This window comes from Camarhynchus parvulus, chromosome Z (genome assembly GCF_901933205.1).
Source record: "Camarhynchus parvulus chromosome Z, STF_HiC, whole genome shotgun sequence".
NCBI classification, from domain to species: domain Eukaryota; kingdom Metazoa; phylum Chordata; class Aves; order Passeriformes; family Thraupidae; genus Camarhynchus; species Camarhynchus parvulus.
The window spans coordinates 49,313,421-49,335,314 of NC_044601.1; the positions used below are offsets into that span (position 1 = coordinate 49,313,421).

A 21,894-nucleotide genomic window follows, 5' to 3' on the forward strand; every position below is an offset into this window, starting at 1 on the left:
TACAGTGTTATTTTAAATGAAAATATGAAGAACTAAATCAAATACATAAATCTCTACAATTGCCCTCAAGAGACTTGTAATGGTCATGAATGATTACATTAGGCTTGTCTGAAAAATCTTGTTTTCCATAAAATCATTTGCACTCTATAAGTTATATTCACTGTTAGCTCTTCAATGACAGAACAATATTTATGCTTCCTGCTGTTTCACTGAAGTTGGATTTCAAGCTATGTGACCAATGGTCACCTATGTAGTTTTTAAGACTAGAACTCATTACCAGTGTTTTAGGACAATGATATATGCCCAACTATCCCAAAATTCACAGCACTGGGAAAAATGTCCTCACCATTAATTCGTATTTGTCTATAGGGGACAAATTATCCAACTCTACTCAGGCCACAATGATTATTCTTAGTAGGTATTGCTTAATATGCTCCTCACTTAATAGACTGGAAAGTACCCCATTGTTCTCACATGACATGATTACATCACTCACTTATTTGTAAATGCAGAAGAGGAACTGAATTTAAAACTGTCTTGTTTATCATTTGCCATATTAGCATTTCCATCCACTGAAGGGTCTTGTAACACAACTGATATTTATTTGTTCTTAACACATTAAGTTATACATATTACTTGCTATAATGCTTTCATCCATTTTTCTTTGCCTTGGCAGTCTTAGCTTTCTTTATAATTTTTAACACTTGACAATTCCTCATTTTAAAACTATTTCCTACTTCTGACCACACATTTCTGTTTTGTTTATTTTTAAATGCTGTTTTTACTGGTGAGCAGATTGGTTCTTCGAATTTTTCACAAAGATTTTGAAGTTGTGAAATTGTGGGATTTTGGCCAATTGAATCTCAAAGACATACAACTTTTCATTCACTTTTTTTTTTCTCAATAATTTTACTCCTTTGTTCTCTTAACTCTGAGATTTTTAACCTTTTCAATTCATCAGCAGTATAAAGCAAGCAAGTATTGGTTGAATCCATTCTCTGTTAATCAATACTGAACAAAATTAGGTCACAATTCTTGGTTTCTAGGCAACCACTTACTTCCAATTCATTTACTTAATTTGTCTGTATCTATTCTAATGAGGTCTAAAATAGATTGACTGCTGTTTGGGACTGCATCTTTAGTATCATCTACACTTTTTACACAGGCCAGTGATGATTAGCTATACAGTATTTCTGGCACATGCCCCACAAACTGAACTTCCCCAAAAACTTATTTCCTGCCACCATGAGAATCTATTATTTAAAATATATTAATGAAGAAAATAGTGGTGAAAAAAAAATTAATTTCCAGATGTCAGGAAGAAGTCAAGTTCTCAAGTAAAAAGCCAGCACATAGTCTCATGTTCTTTGGCTTCGAAGTAAGAACAGAAATTTATTCCTAGAAAAGCACGTCTTATTGCTAATTCATAAAACAATGAAAAACATTTAAACAGCCTTTTACAAATCACTATACATCAAGTTAGTCTTCTTCCTGTTATCTGCCTCTTACATGCACTTCAACCCTTTTACAACTATTGTCAAAACACCATTCTCCAATCTCATCCTTCCACCTAACTACTTTCCTTCCTTTTTCACTGACTTGGGTACCACATAACCAGCTGATGTTTAGCCTCTCTAACCCCTATCAGTAGACCACTTATCATGCAAACAGCTCTTATGCTTCCAGAAAACCCCTCCAGGAATCTCCATTTAACTCAACTACCTTGCACTACCTCCAAAGGTATTTGGATATAATTTCAGTTTTTCAGAGAGAAGCATAATAACTAATAGCCACTACATTTCACAGAGCAAAGTTTAAACCTCTTACTCAGACTGTTTTTACCATTTATGTAAAAATTACCATGTAACTTGCAGGCAATCCAGAAAGTTGGACCTCTGTCAGACAAGTAGGAAGTAGCAGCTGCTGAGGCCATCACTTAGCCATCTTGTAACCCAGCCACATGCTCAAACCATTCTTTCACAATGAAGCAACAGAAACTGAAAGCCATTGCCTGTTATCCACTTGCTCAGTGGATAACAGGCACTCTCTCCTGAGTCTCTGATATTACCCTTTCCTGTAAAGCCTTTGTTGTGAAGCCAAAGTCCAATTTGAATTTCTAATACAAGAAAATAATAATCCTAAATACAGTGAAATTTTAAGAAGATACAATACTAACTTTAAAAGCCATCTGTTTGTTACAGACAAAAACTACAAATTACTTTCTCATTTATTATAGTGAATACCTAGAGTTGGGCTGGAATAAACTCAGACTTTCATAGTTTTGAAATTTAATTCAGGGGAAGCCTAGGTCTAGCAGCTCTAGAATAGGCTAGGCTTTGTCAGATACCTACGTTTCGGCACAATTTCATATTTTTGACTGTTTCTGGCAGTGTCAAGGTCATCAACTCATGTTTGCAAAGCAGAAGCATTCCCTGTTTTATTGGGGGCCTCCATGTCACAGCCTTTGAATAGTGTCAGAGAAATTTTTCCTATTCAAAGTTTTCTACCTGTTATAGACAGGTGCAGAAACAGAAACCAGGTTACTTTTCCATTCCAGCATCAGGTATTTAGAATAAAAATGTGAACATCAATTTCATAGAATCATAGAGTAAGTTTTAGTTGGAAGAAAAAAAGGCATTTAATCCAACCCCAATTTAATTCAGAAGGCTCCAGGAAGCCAATATAAAAACTTAGCAGACAAGTTTGATATGTTACCACATTAAGATTTTCATAAGCACATCACAACATACCCATTAGTCTTCTGTGTTGAATGTAGCGTTAGCCATAGGCTGATCTGACTTAATTACTGTCTGATGAAGGAACTGCCTTTACAAAAACAAATTACAGTAAATCCTATTCTTTGGGAACAGATATAGAACATAACACTTTCATTTGTGGTTACAATATGGTTTAGTTTTTTCCTCCCTACACACATGGATATCCATTTGCTGCTAACATAACTGTACAATCATGCAGGCATTTCCACACACGAGTAATAGCAGACATTCTCCTGCACTTCAGTATCTTGCCTATTCAACACTGTACAACACACAAGCAGACACACTAAAAAGCAAGAAAATTAAAAAGTCAATTAAATTGTCATAATTACCATCAGTACTGTTCTAAATCTAACACTTAAATCACATTACTTTTTATCACCACATATTTTTGCCTGTAATTACTGTACTTACAATTATCTACCTTGATCCAAGACTCCTGATTTATGCAGAGAAAGGTCTCCCTCATGTGGAAATCTGCCTACCAACTGTAAAATGAAAACTGTGTCTTTTTCGTAATAAAGGTTCTATTGCTTAGATTGGCAGATTCATTTGGGGAAAGTATCACTTAGTATGTTTTTTTACAATGTTTTCATTCTTTGGAGCTATTACTACAGTGTGAAAGAAAAAAAAACATATTAATAAGACAGGATCACAAGAATTTTAAACATGTATAAAAAGACGGCAAAATACTGTAAGCAAAAGAATGCCAGGGAAATCAATCTCGGCAAAATTAATAGGTTTTGGGATAATCTTGTATCCACCAGTTTTCTCAGCTTTCCATTCTGGCCATACTGATTACTGTTCAAGATGTTCTCATATATGTGATTTCCATGTATTGCCTTTTCATGGGCCAGCAGGACTATGGCCTAAAATGGTAACTGACTATAACAGTTAGATTTGACTTAATTGTGTGGTCTGGTCAGACTATAGAGTTAATCTGTTTTGGCTACAAATAGTTATGATTCCTCACATCTAACTGGTGCAGTTCGAAGGTAAGTCCATTCAGATTTTCTATTCCAGAAACTAATCAAGCTCATTTTTAACTCCCTAAGTTTCAATGCTTTAAAAGAAAAAAAGGCAAAAAATAAGGTTTCTCACTTTGAGAAACACTCACAAATTCTGAAAACAATTCCAATTTTAGTTTTTTTCCCCTAAAACAAATTGACAGCTTCGACCCAAAGTGAATGATATGCTTTCTTTTGCTGAAACAAGTCTTTTGAGTTGACCAGGCACATTTTCTTGTCTCATTGTTGAACAATAACTATAGACTCCTACCATGTTTACAACTGTGGTTTAAATGTCTAAAATGTATTGGCTAGTAAATAAAATTTAGAAGCTGTTTATATCATGCCATAATAGTAAAACCACAGTAAGATATGATACCTAAGACAAGAAAAGTGCACTTGGATTAGCAGCTTTATTTGGGTGGTGTAGAGTTGGTTTGTAAGACTACTCTTTCCTGATTTTGCAGAAAAACTGCAGAATAATTCCTTGATTACTTTCACACTCTCACAGCTGAAATCATTAAATCAATTGCACTTTTTTGTAGCATCTCTTGCATGCCACACTGGAAAGGAACAGGAAAACTTTGAATTGGCTTTTATCATTCCCATCAGGGATATCTTATTTCCTTCCTTTTTTATTTGTATCTCAAAATACTTAAGAAGCCAACTGAAGCCATTATAATTGCTCAAGTACAATATTTCAATGCCTGTGTTGATATAATTTGGAAAATAAAGACCTGATTTGTGGTTATCAACAGAAAGTGTGTTGGAATAACTGAAAAAGTCACTGATTTTAGCTGAGTTTTTCCTTTTTAGTTATACTTTGTATACAAATGGTAGAAATTTAACATGCATCAGAATTAGGTCTAAAAGTACCACACAAACATCTCTGCTGTAAAGGTATCTGGGGCAGGTTCTCAGTCTTGAAATTTGTCAGGCAGCTGGACTGAATTCAAACAATGACAAAATCAAACACACTTCCTATCCATCAGAGACACTGGTGAACCATCAATACAACAGAGAATAGAGAATAAGAATGAATCTGTTTCCTTTATTGCTGGTTGTTATTTTTATCCCCTTCAGTTTTAAAATTAATTCACAAGACATAATTTAAATGTGTCTCTTAAAAGAAAAACATGGCATTAACTCCTCATATTGATCAGTATTAATTAGTATTATTTCATAAAAAAAATTTAAAATTACCATCCAATTTCCTCAGCTTCTGCACATCTCAGAATTTTTTTCCCTGATGTTGAATTTTGTAGTCCTATGAAGTTGTTTTAAAAGTCACATTTTTATTTATACAATTTAAAAAATCATCAAAAAATGACCTAGTTTCCCTAGAGTGATACATAGCTAAAATGTGAAATACACTGACATTTCCAGCTGATTCCATACTTTATGCCATTACCAAAGAATCATAGCTTCATTGAACACGTAACCCCTTACTCAATAGGAAAGCTCTCTGGCTTGGTTTACGCTCCAAGAAATTTTGTAGCATATCCATTCCATCCAAAGATCCTCCAGGTTTCAAAATGAGGTTTCTGTATTTCATCCCAGCCTGACAGAAAGTAAGCAGAATGTTAGTACTTCTTATCTTGCTCACTGTGCCCTTTTCTCTATTTGCTGCATATTTAAAAATCTATTCATGATAAAACAACTTTCCTCCTTCCAGATTTTCCTAATACCAAATTAGGATATACCAGGATATGTCACAAGTATAATTTAGATCTGCTGGAAGAACTCAAGAGAGCAGAAATTTGACCAGTTCTAAAGAAATTATTTTTCTTGTGGCTTTACACTGGTTTTGAAGCTATAATCACAACTTGTCTGAAGACATTCTATAAAGCATAACAAAAACAGAACCTCCTTAAAATCTTCAGTGAAGTATTACCCCGTGACTGATAGGCAGGAAGAGCGAACCCAACATCCTTTCTCTAACTGATGATTTCTCTTTCTTTAATCTTTGTTTGGATAACACAGATGATACTTCAGAGATAAGATAGGCAATAGCATTGTGGAATGGCATGGCACTCACACCCATGTAATATACGCAGTCGTACATATCATACATACAAACACATCTAATACAACTATTATAGTATATTAGAGAAAATGCTTAACTCAGATTTTAATTTAAAGAAGAAACATTATTGTTTCAGAAAGAATGGATTCCTTTAAAAAATTAATGAAGTTTGTGAGAAAACCAGTAATGAGGAGTTTCTTAACAAGAAGTTTTATTTTAAGGAATGTATATATCTGGAGAATTCTGGGCTTCTGAGATGTGACTACAAATGAGAAAATGTTATTTTGCATGCACATTTCCTAAATGCTTCTGATATTAAAGAAGACAATGTTCTTCCTTTTAAGCAGAGTATATATATGTATACACTTCTCCCACAATTCAACAAGAATACATTGCTTCCTCATGACTTGTTGGGGGTTAGGATTTTTCCTTTTTTCCTTCCTCTCATGGAGTTTTGTCCCATATGTTGCTAGGAAACAATAACTACCAATACTTAAGAAAACAAAAGATGTAGCTGTGGGTCACAACAATCCATTGAAATGGCCCTGGTTGGAGGCGGGTTAGATCTGTCAACACAGAGAGAAGGTGAGGGGACCTGGAGGTTTGGGGCTGGGCTTCTGGTCAGTCTGGTTTCCGGGTTTGTGTGAGAAGGGGGCTGTTTGCTTTTTCCCTGCTGCCTGACCACTTGGAGCTGAAACATTAGGACTGGCTGCCGCTGGACCCTCTGCCCACCTCGCGCTGCCACAGCCACTCCTGTATGCTGAACTCCGAGATCCCTGTCTGCTGCAGTTTTCCTGCACTGCAAGTCTGTTTAATTACTTTTTTTTGTTTCTCGGCCGTTTGGTGGGGGGTCCAGAGCCAGCGTGTGGGGTGTCCCCGTATGGGCCACCTTCACGTGGGAGCCTGGTAATTGTGACCAGCTGCCACTCATGACTCCCCGTCTGGCCCGTGCCGCCATCACCGCGCGGTCCCTGAGCCCGCGGCACAGCGGCCCCTGCAGGCGCGGGGGAATCACCGCACCCTGCCTGGCCCGGAGCCAGCAGCGCCCCTGCTGGCTGTGACCGGAACTGCACCAACGGGGAAATGGATTAAACTGCAGGGAGGAGACTTCACTGGGCGCTCTGGTTTGTTTGTTGTTATCGCTTGTTTGCCTTGTTATACACATACATGCCAGTAAAGAACTGTTATTCCTTTTCCATATCATTGCCTGAAAGCCCCTTATTTTCAAATTTACAATAATTTGGAGGGAAGGGGGTCCCATTCTCCATTCCAAGGGAGGATCCTGCCTTCCTTGGTAGACACCTGTCTTTCAAATCAAGACACGACTGTACTGTAAAAACAAGCAAAGGTATTTTTAAGTGATGGGCTTCCATTACTTAATTGAGCTACCATTTGCATTGTCTGAATTACAGCTGGAAAAATCTAAAATAAAATAAAAATAAGTTTAAAAAAAATCACTGACGCGTTGTTCACACTTCATAATTTTTGTTAGTTTGCTGAACACCAGCAGCAAATGAATATATTGTTCCTTATAGTTTACAAATACTTTTGAGTAGACTTGAGTTTTTGCTGTTATCCCTTCAGAGCCAGAATACCGCTCAGTTCTAGGGGGACCAGAGGTTAGTTCAGATAATGTGCAAAAACTGAGGAGGCTGGCTACCAATAAAGTTAGAGTTAACTGTTTGTGGAAGGATTTTAATACATTCAATCTCTGAAATGAGGTTTTATAACTGTTGCTCAAAACAGAAGGAGAGGTTTAAGTAAAAAAGGAAGAAGTAAGCCAGATTTCTATACGGCCTAGTCATAATACCTTAACCATTTTCCTTTTCTGCTGTTCAGATTACTAGTCTAAATCTAGATATAATGAAGTACAAAAGTACAAAAAACATACTGGTATCTAGCATTTGTTTATTAAAAATTGTTTGTCCCATCCTGTGGGATGCTATCACACTTATTTGGGTTAAAAGATAACTAATTTGAAAAGATAACACTGAAGAAGGAGAGAAAAAAATCTCCACAGCTATCCCTGAAGTTATATCAGCATTCACACAAAGCGTTTGTGGGCACATATGCCAGAGAGCAAGTGACACACATAAATAATCATCTTTCTGCCTCACTTTTTAGCCCAGATAACAGGCCTCACAATAAAAGAGGCACTAGCTGTCTTTCAGCTGTTCCACAAAAATAGTCACATTTATTGTAATTAATTTATTCTCAGAGGCTCCCATACACAGACAAAGAAAAAAAATTCTCACCAAAAAATCAGAATAAAAGACATCCCTCAGGAGAAGTAAAAGTGACAGAGCCATTTTGCCAAACTATAGCTTAGGATTTTGACTATACAGTCACTTAAATCAGACTTTTGAGACTAGAGAGTAAAATGATGGAATAAAAATATGATGGCACTGGAGAGATATGGCATGCCAGAACAAAAAACTGACACAAAGTTCCACAAGTTTGGCACCAGCACCCTTAACCATCTTTCCCAAATGCTAGCAGTTATAAAAGCCAGCAAGTCTGACCCCTCCCGAAATACCATTTTTAAGATCGATATGAACAACCTTCCATTAAAATTTATTTTATTTACTCATTTAACTTGACACTTCTTCTCTACTGTTCTTATTTATGATTGGTGATATTCCCAATGAATAAGCAGGTATGTCTATTCTCATAGGCACCTGTCATGAATCCCTATCCCTTCAAGGTCAATCTTAACCTCCAAACCCTATGTCACTTCTCTCAAACTGTGAAGTCGGCTGTTTTTCTTCATAAAACCCTTTTGGGTTTTGTTGGTCTAACTGCTGCCTCAGTTTCACAGTCTTACCCCATCCGCATGATTGTCTTTCAACTCCCCTCTTTGTCCAGATCAAAATCTAATCTTGTTTACTGTCTCCATCCTCTAGAGGGATGGACAGTTCTAGAAGTTCTGGTTGCTGTGATAAGTACAGGGAGGAAAGAAGGCAAATGCCAGGAGAGGAAAAGGACAGCCATGCATCTTCTACTCTTTCCTTTATTTCTCTCTTGTGTATTTCTATCAAAAGGAAGAACTAGTGCTGGCAGCTGAATCAAGAACACAGTTAAGAAGATCAGGAAACCCAAAAGGTCTTTCCCATGACAGAACTCACCTATCTCATCTGCAGCACCTCAACTTAAGTCTAATACTATAATCTCTGAAAAACATCGCTAGAATTGGCAGGACTACTAACCATATCACTAATTATCCTTTTTCTCTGCTGGAGATGGAAAAGGCTGGAGAATTACTCTAGGGAGAAAAGACCCAGTAAATCTAGAACCCCTTAATGATTTGGACCTCAAAATGGACCTGGGATTTAAAGTGAAGATGAAACAACTTTCACATTACTCTGTATTGTGACAGAGAAAGCTCAAAATCAATTCAGTTTTCTAAATAGTAACTACATAAAAGTACCATATAGTTCAGGTACACAGAATGTAATGTAAATGTAAAAGAATCAGAGCTGCACTATCATACAGGTTTCACAGCAGATGAATATGCATCTGTTCTTGCAGTGGAGGAATGTTTTTTCATTCATAGGAAGGCATTACACAAGGCAACACAATATCTCAAAAGTACTACAGTATTAAATATATGGTGATGTAAGAACTACATTAAAATTCAAGTGCTCTTGGAAATTTTAAGATGGTTTTCTTGAAGTTATTTTTACACATTTTTTTTGTTGTTGATCTGAACTCGACAGGTACAGTAGTAGTACTTGAGACACTATACTTAGGGGTTGTGATGGCAATAAATGTGGTTTCAGAGATAAAGTGCAACAGAAGAGTTTATCAAAAAGTATTAATCACCTACCTTTGGGTTCATTATTCCTTCTTGCTTAAAGCAGCTATAAAAGATATCCATGGAAAAAACTTCACTCCACAGGTATCCATAGTATTGACCATCATAACCACCTGCCAAATGTCCAAAAGTAGCTGGCATGTTTGTTCCTTGAAAAGCAGATTAACATCAAGTTATTGAAATCAAATTCAGTTATTTCTTTGATGCATACAGTACTTCAACAATAAATTAATAAGAAATTTACATCAACTACTTTGAAACTTTTAGCATAAAGGGTTTGAGTATGCCTCAAATTATTGAACATAGTCTGTTGATAACAAAGGAAACTCAATTTCCCATTTTAGGCTACTTGTACATCCAATACAGATGTGAAAGAACATTTAAAGTGGAATTCACATCATGTCACTCTAAAATACATCCTGCAAAAGGCTAAGTTTTATATTTACCTTCAGAATCTTCCTTCAGAAGAGGTCATTAAGATCATCCTAAATTTAAAAATAATTATTTCAGCTTCATAAAGTAGATTATTCCATGAACAGCCCTGTTTTTTGTATGCCGAGCATTACTGAGAAAGAAAGGCATGTTAAACTGAACTATTTGGGCATGCTGTATAAAAGCTTCACACTGACATACCTGGGGTGGCAGGAATTCCTAGAATCTCCATACAGTATTTAGCATATTCATCTGCTGGGTCAACAGACAGCTTTGTATGCAGTGCCTGGTCAACTTTGCTCAAAACAATCTGACGGAGGGTTAGAAGGCCTAATCGGGTAAAAACATTTAATTAACCAGCATCAAAATAGATGGAGTTTCATTTTCATCTTTCCCTCAAAGATCGCAACATGCATACTGAATTATTAGAATTTTGGACTTATATAATTTCCATATGAATTACTCCGCTTACAAAGAATTGAGAAGCATAGTTTTAATAAAGGAATTATCATGCTAAGCCTACTCTTTTGACTATTACTTTCCTCATAGATCAAAACTAAAATAAAGCAGATATTTTAAAAGCAAATTTTAATTTAAGCTGTTTTTAAGAAGCTACAAGATATGAACCTTTACTCAGACAAAATGCTTATGCAGCTAGAGTCTGTGCAAGCCACAAGGACAAAGACTTTTTGTTCGGGATAGGAAAGCAGTACGAAATAAACAGGAGTAGCTTAAGGACGAATTGATAGCACTAATGGGAAGCTCTGATTACAACCATGAAGAGGCGAGAGCAACAGAATAATAACGACATGATAGGTAATGATGTGTGATTACAGTCTCAGTTTGGAGATATGTATAAGGTCTATAACAATGCTGTCTGGGATATGTTATGTCTGTTCAGTAAATTTGCAAGTAACTTTCATATCTGTTAAGTGTCGCATGCAAATCAAATGTAGACGATACATGTAGCTATACTGTGTCTTGCACAGTGCCTGTTCTGGACTACATTTAAGATTAAAAAACCACAAAAGCCACACCTGACTACACCAGACTACCTGACTACACCAGACTACCCTCCTCCACCTATACACATATCATCAGTTTTAAACAAAAAAAGCTTACAGGTAATAATTTACATGGATAGGAAGGATATTTTAGTTCTGGAGGTGGCCTGGAAAATCAGAGCTGCCGCTGTTCCTGTAAAGAATTCTACCTGTCATAGCCTTTTTTAGTGGGGTTCCCACACAAATAAACCCAAAAAGACAGTGGTAAGTGTACACACAGAAGAAATTTAATAGGCTTCTTATGTTTGTCAGCTTTTTAAATTACATCCTCTTATACATATACTTCGGGGGAAAATGCAGATATACCTGTATTAGCAAGTCTAGAGGCAGCAAGTTTCTCCAGGAGAGTGTCTCCAACATGGGTTGCGTCTTTATAATGTCTTGACATCTGTTGTAGTGGCTCTTTTTCCCACACCCAGTTTTCAAACATTTGTGAAGGTACCTCCACAAAGTCTGTTTCCACATTAGTTCCACTAAACCTTGCAAAATCAGTCTAGGAAAAAAAAAAGCCATTTAATTAAATTAAAATAGAAGCCAAGATTTTTAGCAGAATATAATATTTCAGATGTCAAAATTTCAGTTTAAATCACAGGAAAAGGAATTATTTGAACACAATAATAATAATAATAATAATAAATTAAATTTAAAGAAAGGAGGTAAAAAATCAGACATAAGACTATTATCAAGGAGTAAAGTACTCAGCAGTTACATAGTGAATTATCTACTGTACACAACAGTACTTCCATTTTTTTTAGTATTATTGATTTTTACCTTTAAGGTTACGACAGCAATACAAATGCTTTCATGCTGTCCTGTGACAATCATATAATTTGTAAATTATTACAGATTTTTGTTGTATTACTGCAAAGTAAAATAATAAACTCCAACTATGCACTTTAAAAAGTTTATTGTATTGCAGTCTACCACATTGACTCACAGACTTTACTTAACCAACTTATTCTATTAAGCTTTCCCCTATTTGTCATCATTTGTAATATATGTGGTTAACATACAGAACAACTTTTTTAGCCAGTAATTGATAGACTGGCATAAATAAATCCTAGCAACCTTATCCATGAAAAGTTTTCAAATCTGACACTTTGATAAAAGAATCTTTCTTCTGAAAGCCAAACAGACCAGAACTTTTTTTAATTTTAGTATCAGCAATAACTTCATGTTTAAGAAGCTCTTCCAATACCAATTTTGAAGAAAAGTTTGTACAATTAAGAATCTTCACTAAAATATACTCTAAATCCAAATCTTTCTAAGAAGTCACCTCTGAAAGACAGTTGTTCAAATACACAGAAATTATTTCATTTCATACAATCATAGCATCATAAAGGTTGGAAAATACTTTTAAGATTATCAAGTACAACCACCAACCCAGCATCACCACCCTGTTCAACATTAAGCTGTTAACCTATGTCCTCAAGTACCATATCCACACATTTTTTAAATGAATCCACCACTTCCCTGGGCAAACCATTTCAAAGACTTACAACTCTTTCAGAGAAAAAAAATTTACTAATCTCCAATCTAAACCTTTCCAGGTGCAACTTGAGCCATTTCCTCTTGTCCTGTCATTGATTGCCTGGGTGAAGAAGCTGGCCCCCACCTGGCTACAGACTCTATTCAGGCAGTTGTAAAAAGCAGTAAGGTCCCCCTGAGTCTCCTTTTCTCCAGGCTAAACATCCCGAGCTCCCTCAGCCACTTCTCACAAGACTTGTGTTCCAGACCCTTCCCCAGTTCTGCTGCCCCTCTCTGGACTCACTCCAGCACCACAGCGTCCTTTCTGACCTGCTGGCCCAGAACCTGGCACAGGATTTGGGGTGTGGCCTCACCAGTGCCCAGTACAGGGGGACAATCCCTGCCCTGGCCCTGCTGGCCACACCATTGCTGATCCAGGCCAGGATGCCATTGGCCTTCTTGGCCACCTGGGCACAGCCTGGCTCATGTTCAGCTGCTGTCACCAGCACCCCCAGGTCCTTTCCAGCCACTCTGCCCCAGCCTGTGGAGCTGCCTGGGGTTGTGATCAGGGCAGGACCCAGAGTTGGGCCTTGTTGAGCCTCACACCATTGGCCTCAGCCATGATCCAGCCTGCCCAGGTCCCTCTACAGAGCCTTCCTATCATCACTCCACCCTTGTCTTTTAATAAGTCTATCTCCTCTTGCCAGCCCAATTTTATTTATTTTCATTCTCATCAACATACTAACAAAACAACTTAAGCACTAAAGGAAAAAGAGCTCTCTGTCGTCCTCTCTAAGAGCTGTTGATATTCTTACAGTCCATCCTCTGTTGGGAAATAGATCCTTATAGGATAACATTCTTTTAAACTTAGTTTCTTGCAGGGTTACCAAAAAAAGTATGTGTAATACAGGACATAACCTTGAACTGACATCTGTGTCACATGTATGCGTCTTCCTCTCATGTCTTCAGAAGAACAGCAAAAAAGAGTAAAACTTTCCTCCACTCTTGCAGGCTGCACAAATCCATAGTTGGAGGCTGGCCCTTTTTACTGTCCTTGCTGAATAGCAGCTCTGAAGAAAAGCTAGGAAGCACTAGCTTCAGGGAAGAAATAATGATAGAAGTGGCTGGAGCAAAAAGAAGTGGCCTTCAGATATCTTCATTTACCCATACCCAAGTGCACTACACTAACAAAAAACATCAAGACATTTGGTACAAGTTACTTCAAGAGCACTCCCTGAACACCAACAAATTCCCTCCCTGCCCCAATCTCACTCTCCAACAGTATATCTCACTTTTCCAGTATATTACATAATCAGACCTTTACCAGCAGCTCACAAATCCCTCCCAGTCTCCTCCTTCCATAGCATTTAACTGCAAAGTCTTAACATGCTTAAACAAATCATCGTATGAAACAAGACAGTGCTTTGTACACAAGAATTCCAGAGGACAGGACGTTCTTCTGTAGGACTAGCAAGTTTGCACACATGCAAATAGCTATTTACATACAATACAGGAGAAGTGAGCATGGCAGCTGGGCACACAGAAAACACCAGAGCAGTGCGAGAGACAAATGGAAAGCAAGCCTCTGATCTGTGTGCAATTCCAGAGCAACTCAAGTACATATGCATTGGAATTGTTCGCTTCAGCTGCCGTGAAAGGACTCCAAAACACTGAGGCACATCCTCACTGGCGGTCAACAAGTTTTCAGTTTTGTACTGTTTTACACCAATGCCAAATGTGTTACACTTATAAACACCTTCTATATTGCCTAGGTTTTATTCCTCAGTTTTTGATATCAGAAACACCTATCACGAGGTTGATAAAATAATAATTATATTTCTACCTTTAAGATGATTAAAAAATATCTTAGCAATTATTAACTCTGGATTTAATATATGGATTTCTGTGATGACGTTATTCTTTATTCTGCAGTTCCAGTCTCTGGGATCACGGTCAAGAATTAAAATCTAACATAGGTAATTTTTCCTTGACTTTATTATTTTGTATTTGTTTACACAGAAGATGAAGGAAATGCTACAGAAAATCTGATTTTGTAATTAACTATGTGAATTTTTTGGTGTGTGAATACTGACTCTCATCTCTTTCTGAAATATAAAATTTTCATTAGGCAAATAATAAATGAGCCATCTGGCAGTATCAATTTTACATGTAAGTAAAAATGAAAGCAGAAATTTTAAAACTTTATTGGTACCTTGATGGAAAATCTGAAACTACCTTCAGTTCTTTCTGCTCACTGCAATAAACCTAACCTGTCAGATAGGAAAAAATAAAATAGCTTAGGTGAGACCTGTTTTATGCTTGTGATGTCAAGAGTGATAGGTCTCAACAGTACTAGATGCCAAAATGCTGTAGGTCAACTAGCTTCAGAAATTATTTTCATTCCTAGGTATAGCAGCATTGTTTTGTTTCTAATACCTGGTTTCTAATGTCATACATCTACAAAACTAAAAGTAATAAAAAGCCATCTGAACAAAGCCATGACTGAACATCTTCTTCACTGTACCTGTACCTGTGATGGATGGACTCCTGCATAATGCAAATGCAAAAGTACACGTTCCTACAAAAATGTTTTTCGTAAAAAGGTGTATTTATTGCTTCAGTTTTAAATAAATATTAAAACTAAAACCAATCTGATGCTTCAAAAAAATAACCAGAACTCTGCATATGTGCTTTACTAAAACTAGAAACCATCAAAACAGAACTATACCTTGCTTTGAGACAGTTGAGAAAGAAATAAGTCTTACACTGGAGGAGAAACATCACTAACCTGTGCACATATCTGATGCATTACGTGACCAAACTCATGGAAGTAAGTCTTTACTTCATTGTGTCGCAGCAATGACGGTCGATCCGACACTGGCTTTGTGAAGTTGGTGACCAGAGCAGCTACAGACATCAATCTGCTGCCGTCAGAGAGAAGACAGCCAGGTTGTAGACCAAAGCAGGCTGCATGCCCATACTTTCCCTCTCTGTGTAAGAAAATACATCAGATACTATCTTCAAACCATAAGCCTGCTCACCAGAATGGTGAAGCCTGTTCAAGAACAGGGACAATCAGTCAGTTTCTCTACACAAAGTTTTACACAAAAATGCACATATTTTCATGATTTCTAAGACTCAATAACTTAAGAGCACAAGAGGAAAAAAGCCCCTTCTACTCTCATACTGAAATCAGAACATTTCAAGATTTCCAGCAGCATTTAAAAGAACCTGTTTTTAACAGAAAAGCTGAAATTATATATACTTCAGATGCCAGCTGTGTTTTAAACTGCTACTGCAACAGGAAGAACTAGGTTCTGTCCACTGATGCAATTTTTTTTATTACAGGAGATAAAAGAATACAGTAAACAGCATTTTCACTGTGATGCAAGAGTTTAAAGAAAAATTATTTTGAAAAATTTGCCCTAAATATTCAGTTAACTACTCAGATTAAGTCAGAGGAGTCTTATTGACACATCCCTCAGCAGTTCACTGATGGGATATACATAAAGGTGGAAGCAGGTGAACAGGTGAAGGAGATAGGTATGTTACCCTAAAAAAAATAAATTATTTATTACTATATATATTGAGTAACCTAATTTTCTTAGGCCAGAAAACATGAAATCAACTTATGTTAAAAAGAATGTCAGCAAATTTATCGCATGATAAATACTAATCTAAAAAACCCTACACCAAAGCAAAAAAAAAGTAGTGACAAGTAGCCAAAAAGGACTAGCCCAGAATAAATCCTGTCAAACCAGTCAAGTCTCCTAATCTTTGACAAAACACAGAGGATACTGTAAATAACTACAAAGACAGCTGAAGAGATACAGATATCAACATGGAAGTAAATCTGAATGTGTGCTCAACAGCAACCTACTCTTGATATAGATCTATTTGACTCAGCAGTCTGGACAACAGGATAGACAATACACATAAAGTGTAAAGAGGAACTAGGAGAAACTAGGAACTCTTAGCAGACAGAAATATAATTGATCTGAGCAACCAACTGCAATAACACTTAAACAGAAATTTTACCTCCACTTTAGAAAACTAAAACCCAGTAGTAAGCTAGGAAGGAGAAAAGTTCATAGATGCAAAAAATTATGGATAACTGACTAGACAGCAATACTATCAAAAATACAAATGAAGCAGCAATGCTTCATAAAAATGAATTTAAGGAAGAAACACGGAAGTATTTTTTAAAAAGTGTAAAAAAACCTGAATACAGTCCAGAGGACAACTTAATGAACACAATATTAATCTTGTCAGTTGAACAAATTTTCTTCCAAATGCATTTAATTTTTATTAAACAAGCAGCAACCCATTAAGATAAATTCCATTTTATATATGTAAGCAAAACACTAAGTCATTACCTGGGGTAAAGATCCAAATAGAACTGCCCTAGCATTTCTCCTGTTGATTTATCCTTTACTGTATAAAGAGTAACACTGTCGTGCCAAACAGGAGCGCTTTCTATTTGCTCAAATTCTAGTCCCAGCAGCTTCTGGTAAATATTCAGTAACCCTTCTGTAACAGCCTCAATTGGGAAGTATTCCTTTAGTTTTTCCTGATCTATGGAGTACTTCACCTCTTCAGTTTTGCTCATATAATAATGAAGATCCCATGCATTGATTCTTCCATCATAATCAAAGTTTCTTTCTTTACATTCCTCCTTCTTCAGTTCTAGAATGAATTGTCTTTCTTCCTCAACCAAAGGCTTTAGCTTTTTACTCAATTCATCTGAAAGAAAGATTGGCTTAGAGTCAACTTCCATGTTCCTTATCTATTCCTATAAAATGCATTCGACACTTCAAGCACATACTCCAGAAGTGGGTGTTTCCCATTAATTCACCAACAACAAGCAACATCTGCTTTCTTGTCCTAAATGCTATAAATGATACAGTAGATTCCATGTAGGCCAAAGAGTGGTGTGAAGGGTTTAGCTGAATTTAGACTTTTTCCAAGACGTCATAAACGAAAAGTAACACTAGGTACTTCAGTTTGAATGCTTTGATTTTATGTCATGTAATCTCAGTATTCCTCATACATTTCTTCAGCAACAGCCAAAGACTAGAACTATTGTTAGTTACTGGAAGGAAGTGCAACACAAAATTCAATACTTCTAGCTAAAATTATATAAAAGATCCAAGAGATCCAAGAATTCTTGCCCATACGATGTCTGGCTTCTACACTAGCAAAGCTTCTGGATATTATAGTCTATGATTCAAATTATTTCCAGTATACTTTCCTTGGCAGCAGACATATTGAATATAAAATATTTAAGCTTACTGACACTTCCATACAGTACATTCTGAACTTATTCACTTGTAAATATTTCTGGTTTATCAGAAAATTTTTTCTTAATTAAGAATTCACAGTAATATTCATTGTTGATATCTACAGTGTAAAATTTGGGAATTGCCATTTCTGTTTCTAGGAAGGCTGTGACACATTTGCATGATTGAAATATTGTTTGCAGCTTGTACTGCACTAATTTCAGAATATGTCATAGGAGAGAATGCTCTTCTTCCTAGATGTAAGATCAGCTTATGAACATTTGATTTAAAACATGATTAGCTAGGAACAAAGTAGAGCAAAACACAATGTCATGCTGGTAGCTGAGGATATATCAAAAGAACTAAATAAAAAGTGACAATTATTTTGATGCATGTTCTCCCTCTGTGAGAATTACCATGAAGCATGATATACTAACTTATGTGTGTCAGCTTCAAAATAAATGAAAAAACACAGTATTACAATACTATAATGGACAAAGAAAGTCTAAAATACTTCAAGTTCACTTAAAAACCCTAACATTTAATAATACATCAAAACCAAGTATTTGTTAATTGTCAAGTATACTGAAAACTGGTATTGCCAAATATGGATCTGATCTGATGAATGAGCATTTCAGGAGAAATGCAACAGAATTATGGGTTTAGAAAGATGAGCATTTGAACCTCTTTACTGAAGCATAAGCACTCCGCTACCAGCAAACATACCTCATTTTTGTGCTAATTTCTTTTTGGGGGTTACTTGTATGATACATCAATATACACTCCCAAGTGGTGCTAGGACACAGTAATAAAAGAACACATATTCAATGGAGCTACCAGAGAGCAGAGGTTAACTCTACATCCAAGAGTCCACTGACAGCGACAGGAGGACTCTCAATTAATTCATAAACTGCTGTGTTTAAAATTTTCAAGATACCTCTATTTTCAGATCAAATTCCATTACAGGGCTTTTGAATTCCAGATTTAATCCTTCACTCCAGATATAATTTTTTATTTCAATTCATGGAAGTTGTGCCATGTCATACAGCAAAGTTTTATACTTTATGCAGTTGTACCAGAAAAGGACACAAGGCTACTGATTCACAAAAAATTGGGAAAGAAAAGCTGCAGTTCTGATGCAGCCTCTTGAACTGATAAAATTCCTTAAGCTGCACATTTTACTCTGGTTCTAAATTAGGATAACTGCATTTTGGGGCAGAGAAAGGTTTAATCACTTGCCTACACTGGCTGTCACAAAGAATTTGTGACAGTCAATATAAGCAAGTGATTAAACCTTAATATTCTCACAATTTGCCTTGTGCTTCCTGATTTGGAACAACTTCATTTGTATAGCTATAATCTAAAAAAATATATGTCAGAACAGAGGCAGCAGAGTTCCTTTACTGGCTAAATGTCATGGGTGTTGTGACCCAGTTATGTATTTAAATTCATCTTGGCTGAGGGGACATGTTACTACATTAAACATACAAGTATTGCTTATAAATGTGAACAAACCTAAGAAGGTTGCTACGTTATCGGTGCTCTTGGCAGTGTTTAGCTCCAGGACAAAGTTGGCATGTGTGTTATAACCAAGAAGCTCTGCTACTTTTGCTCTTAGTGGAAGCAACTGCTGCAGAATTTTTGTGTTCTCCTAAAAAAGAAAGTAGGCAAATTTGTAAAATGAAACCAGAAAACACACATTAACAAACAATTATCTCAATAATATCTGTAATCCTAAGAAATAGAAAATATTTCAAATGAAACACTTTCAGATTAAAATATAATATAACCTAAGATTCTTGGAATACTTCTCAGTGTTTGCAGGTAGCTGGTTTCCTAGTCAACCTGATTCATTACATTCCTTATTATTACAACTTATCTTTTTTATTTAATCAAAATATACACCATTTTCTTTCAGGTTGTGAAAAGCTTATTTCCTTTATCAACCATTTACACGTGAAAGACAATAGGGAAATTGCTGGCAGCAGGCTTAATTGCTTGTTAGTGATGAAGACAGATTGCTAATCATTGTGCCAACATCCAAAATGGGTTTGCAAATTTTCCTCTTTTGCCACTCTAACAACAGTAGTCAGAGAAAGATCTGAAACAGAAAACCAGATCTTGACTTAAATGTCTTCAAGAATCCTCAAGAACCTGAAAACAAAACTATGTAAACCTCTAGTTCTGGAAAAGTGAGATTTGTCAGGGAAAAAAAAATTAAACACTAGATTCAAAGATTGTCACACAGTTTTATCAAGAAATCTCTTTATGCATGTTGACTTGCAAAGTGTTCAGTTCCTGATGCCATTTTATCTTGTACTCATCACATTTCCAAGCATTTCAAGCACAAAATCTCAACTCTGTTATTGTTCTCTAATGCATGGTTGGTACAATTGTCTGAACGACACATCCTCTATCTTTCAATGCTATTTAAATGTTGTACCTGTCTAGTTGTGCACATATGCAACCCGTTGATTTCACATTTGATCATCTGTATTTACAATTAAAACCTGTGCTTAAATAACCCCTCTCTATTCTGAAAAATCTCAAAGGACTACAGAAGTCACAATCAGACATCCTTTTTTGTGAGGAAAGTGTCCATAAGCCTCTGCAGAACACTGTAGGGAAATTTCACAGAAGATCAAGATCCCACTTCTTTTAACAGAACCACTTGAACATTAAGATATGCACACAGAGGCAGACTGTCAACTTCTAAGGTCTCAGAAGGATATCAGAATAAATTGGAGCAAGGCACTGTTAAAGATCATGCTGGTAAGTTTTGATTTCAAAATACTCTACAATGTGCAAAGCTCAAACCTAACATTTGAATGTCTAGCTCAATTTTTCAACTCTGTCACTGCACTGTAGAACAGCCAGTACACAACATACCTCTTTGCATCTTGAGTTAAAGGCAGATTCCATTTTTCTCCTGGTTTCTGAAATGCAGCACTTCTTCATAATAGGAAAATAGTGGGGATACTTTAAGGTAACTTTATATTTGTCTTTCTCAGTCTTCTCTAAACTGTTAATAAAGTCATCAGGAAGGCCATCTATAGAACACAATTTAATAAACAATATTTACCAAAATTATCTACTCCCCTGTTTTTGTGAGAGTGTTGCCATTTGTTTTGCTGCAATCCACTTTGAGATCAGAAATCTCCACAGAAATTTACCTCCTTTTTTACAATTTGATAAAACTTTTTCAAATTCCACCAAGCAAAGCAAAATCTGGAAACACTTGGGAGCAAACGAGAAATATATGTAAGGCCACCAGACAAAAATACCATAAAAATATATGCAAGGCCACCAGATAAAAACACCATTAAAAAAAATCTCTGTTATTAGAGCACATTTTATGTGATGCCTTTAGATAATGAATCTCCAAATTCTCTGTCACATGAAATCTCTAGCTTGGTTTAAATTACTGAATTAGTTAAACTTTATTACAGGACTAAAAAAGCTTTTCCAATAATTACACAAGTGATTGCTTGATGATAATTGAGAAAAGGAACAGAGTAAAGTCATGCTAAAGGAAGTAGGACCTTGATGCAAGGCAAAAACCTCAGGAAGCACAAATGTATGAAGACATCAGGAACACCTGCAAAAGATAACTCTGAATTGATTCTGGAGAAGGACTAAAAAAGAAACAGAAAAGACAGAGAAACAGTCAGAATTTCACTTGATCTAACCATCATGCATGGGGCAAAAAGCAGTTACTCCAGTAAAACTGGAAGGTTGAAAAAACAGAAACAGCAAACCCTACTCACCAAGTTCTTCCTTAGAAAATACAAGAAATGTGTTTTCCTCATTCAGGTTTTTGTTAAAGTCTATACACAGCTCAGTCATTTTTTTCTTCATTGTCTTTATTTCCTGTATTGGGTATAAACTGAACTTAGTGGAAAAACAAAAATCAAAGCTGGCAATTTTTATCTTCCACATTAATAATATTTAATTTTTTTCAGATAGGCTCTCTACTAACCAACAGTAAATACCAGGACTGAGCAAATAACACATTGCAGGTAGCATCA

The 21,894-nt window shown here is 36.2% G+C and overlaps 1 protein-coding gene across 1 annotated transcript in view; it reads right to left on the reverse strand.

Annotated features, from left to right (window-relative positions):
• Nucleotides 1–1,889: 1,889 nt before the first annotated feature.
• The window catches only part of NLN (neurolysin), a 39,425-nt gene continuing 19,420 nt past the window's right edge, over nucleotides 1,890–21,894 (reverse strand). Inside the window, exons 5-13 of the mRNA XM_030968961.1 lie at nucleotides 21,634–21,736; nucleotides 20,756–20,916; nucleotides 19,382–19,517; nucleotides 16,964–17,330; nucleotides 15,376–15,577; nucleotides 11,427–11,613; nucleotides 10,258–10,386; nucleotides 9,637–9,773; nucleotides 1,890–5,345 (exon numbers count right to left, since the gene is read on the reverse strand). Coding sequence (XP_030824821.1) covers nucleotides 5,211–5,345; nucleotides 9,637–9,773; nucleotides 10,258–10,386; nucleotides 11,427–11,613; nucleotides 15,376–15,577; nucleotides 16,964–17,330; nucleotides 19,382–19,517; nucleotides 20,756–20,916; nucleotides 21,634–21,736 — 1,557 coding nt within the window. The 3' untranslated portion in view covers nucleotides 1,890–5,210. The remainder of the gene's footprint in view (nucleotides 5,346–9,636; nucleotides 9,774–10,257; nucleotides 10,387–11,426; nucleotides 11,614–15,375; nucleotides 15,578–16,963; nucleotides 17,331–19,381; nucleotides 19,518–20,755; nucleotides 20,917–21,633; nucleotides 21,737–21,894) is intronic.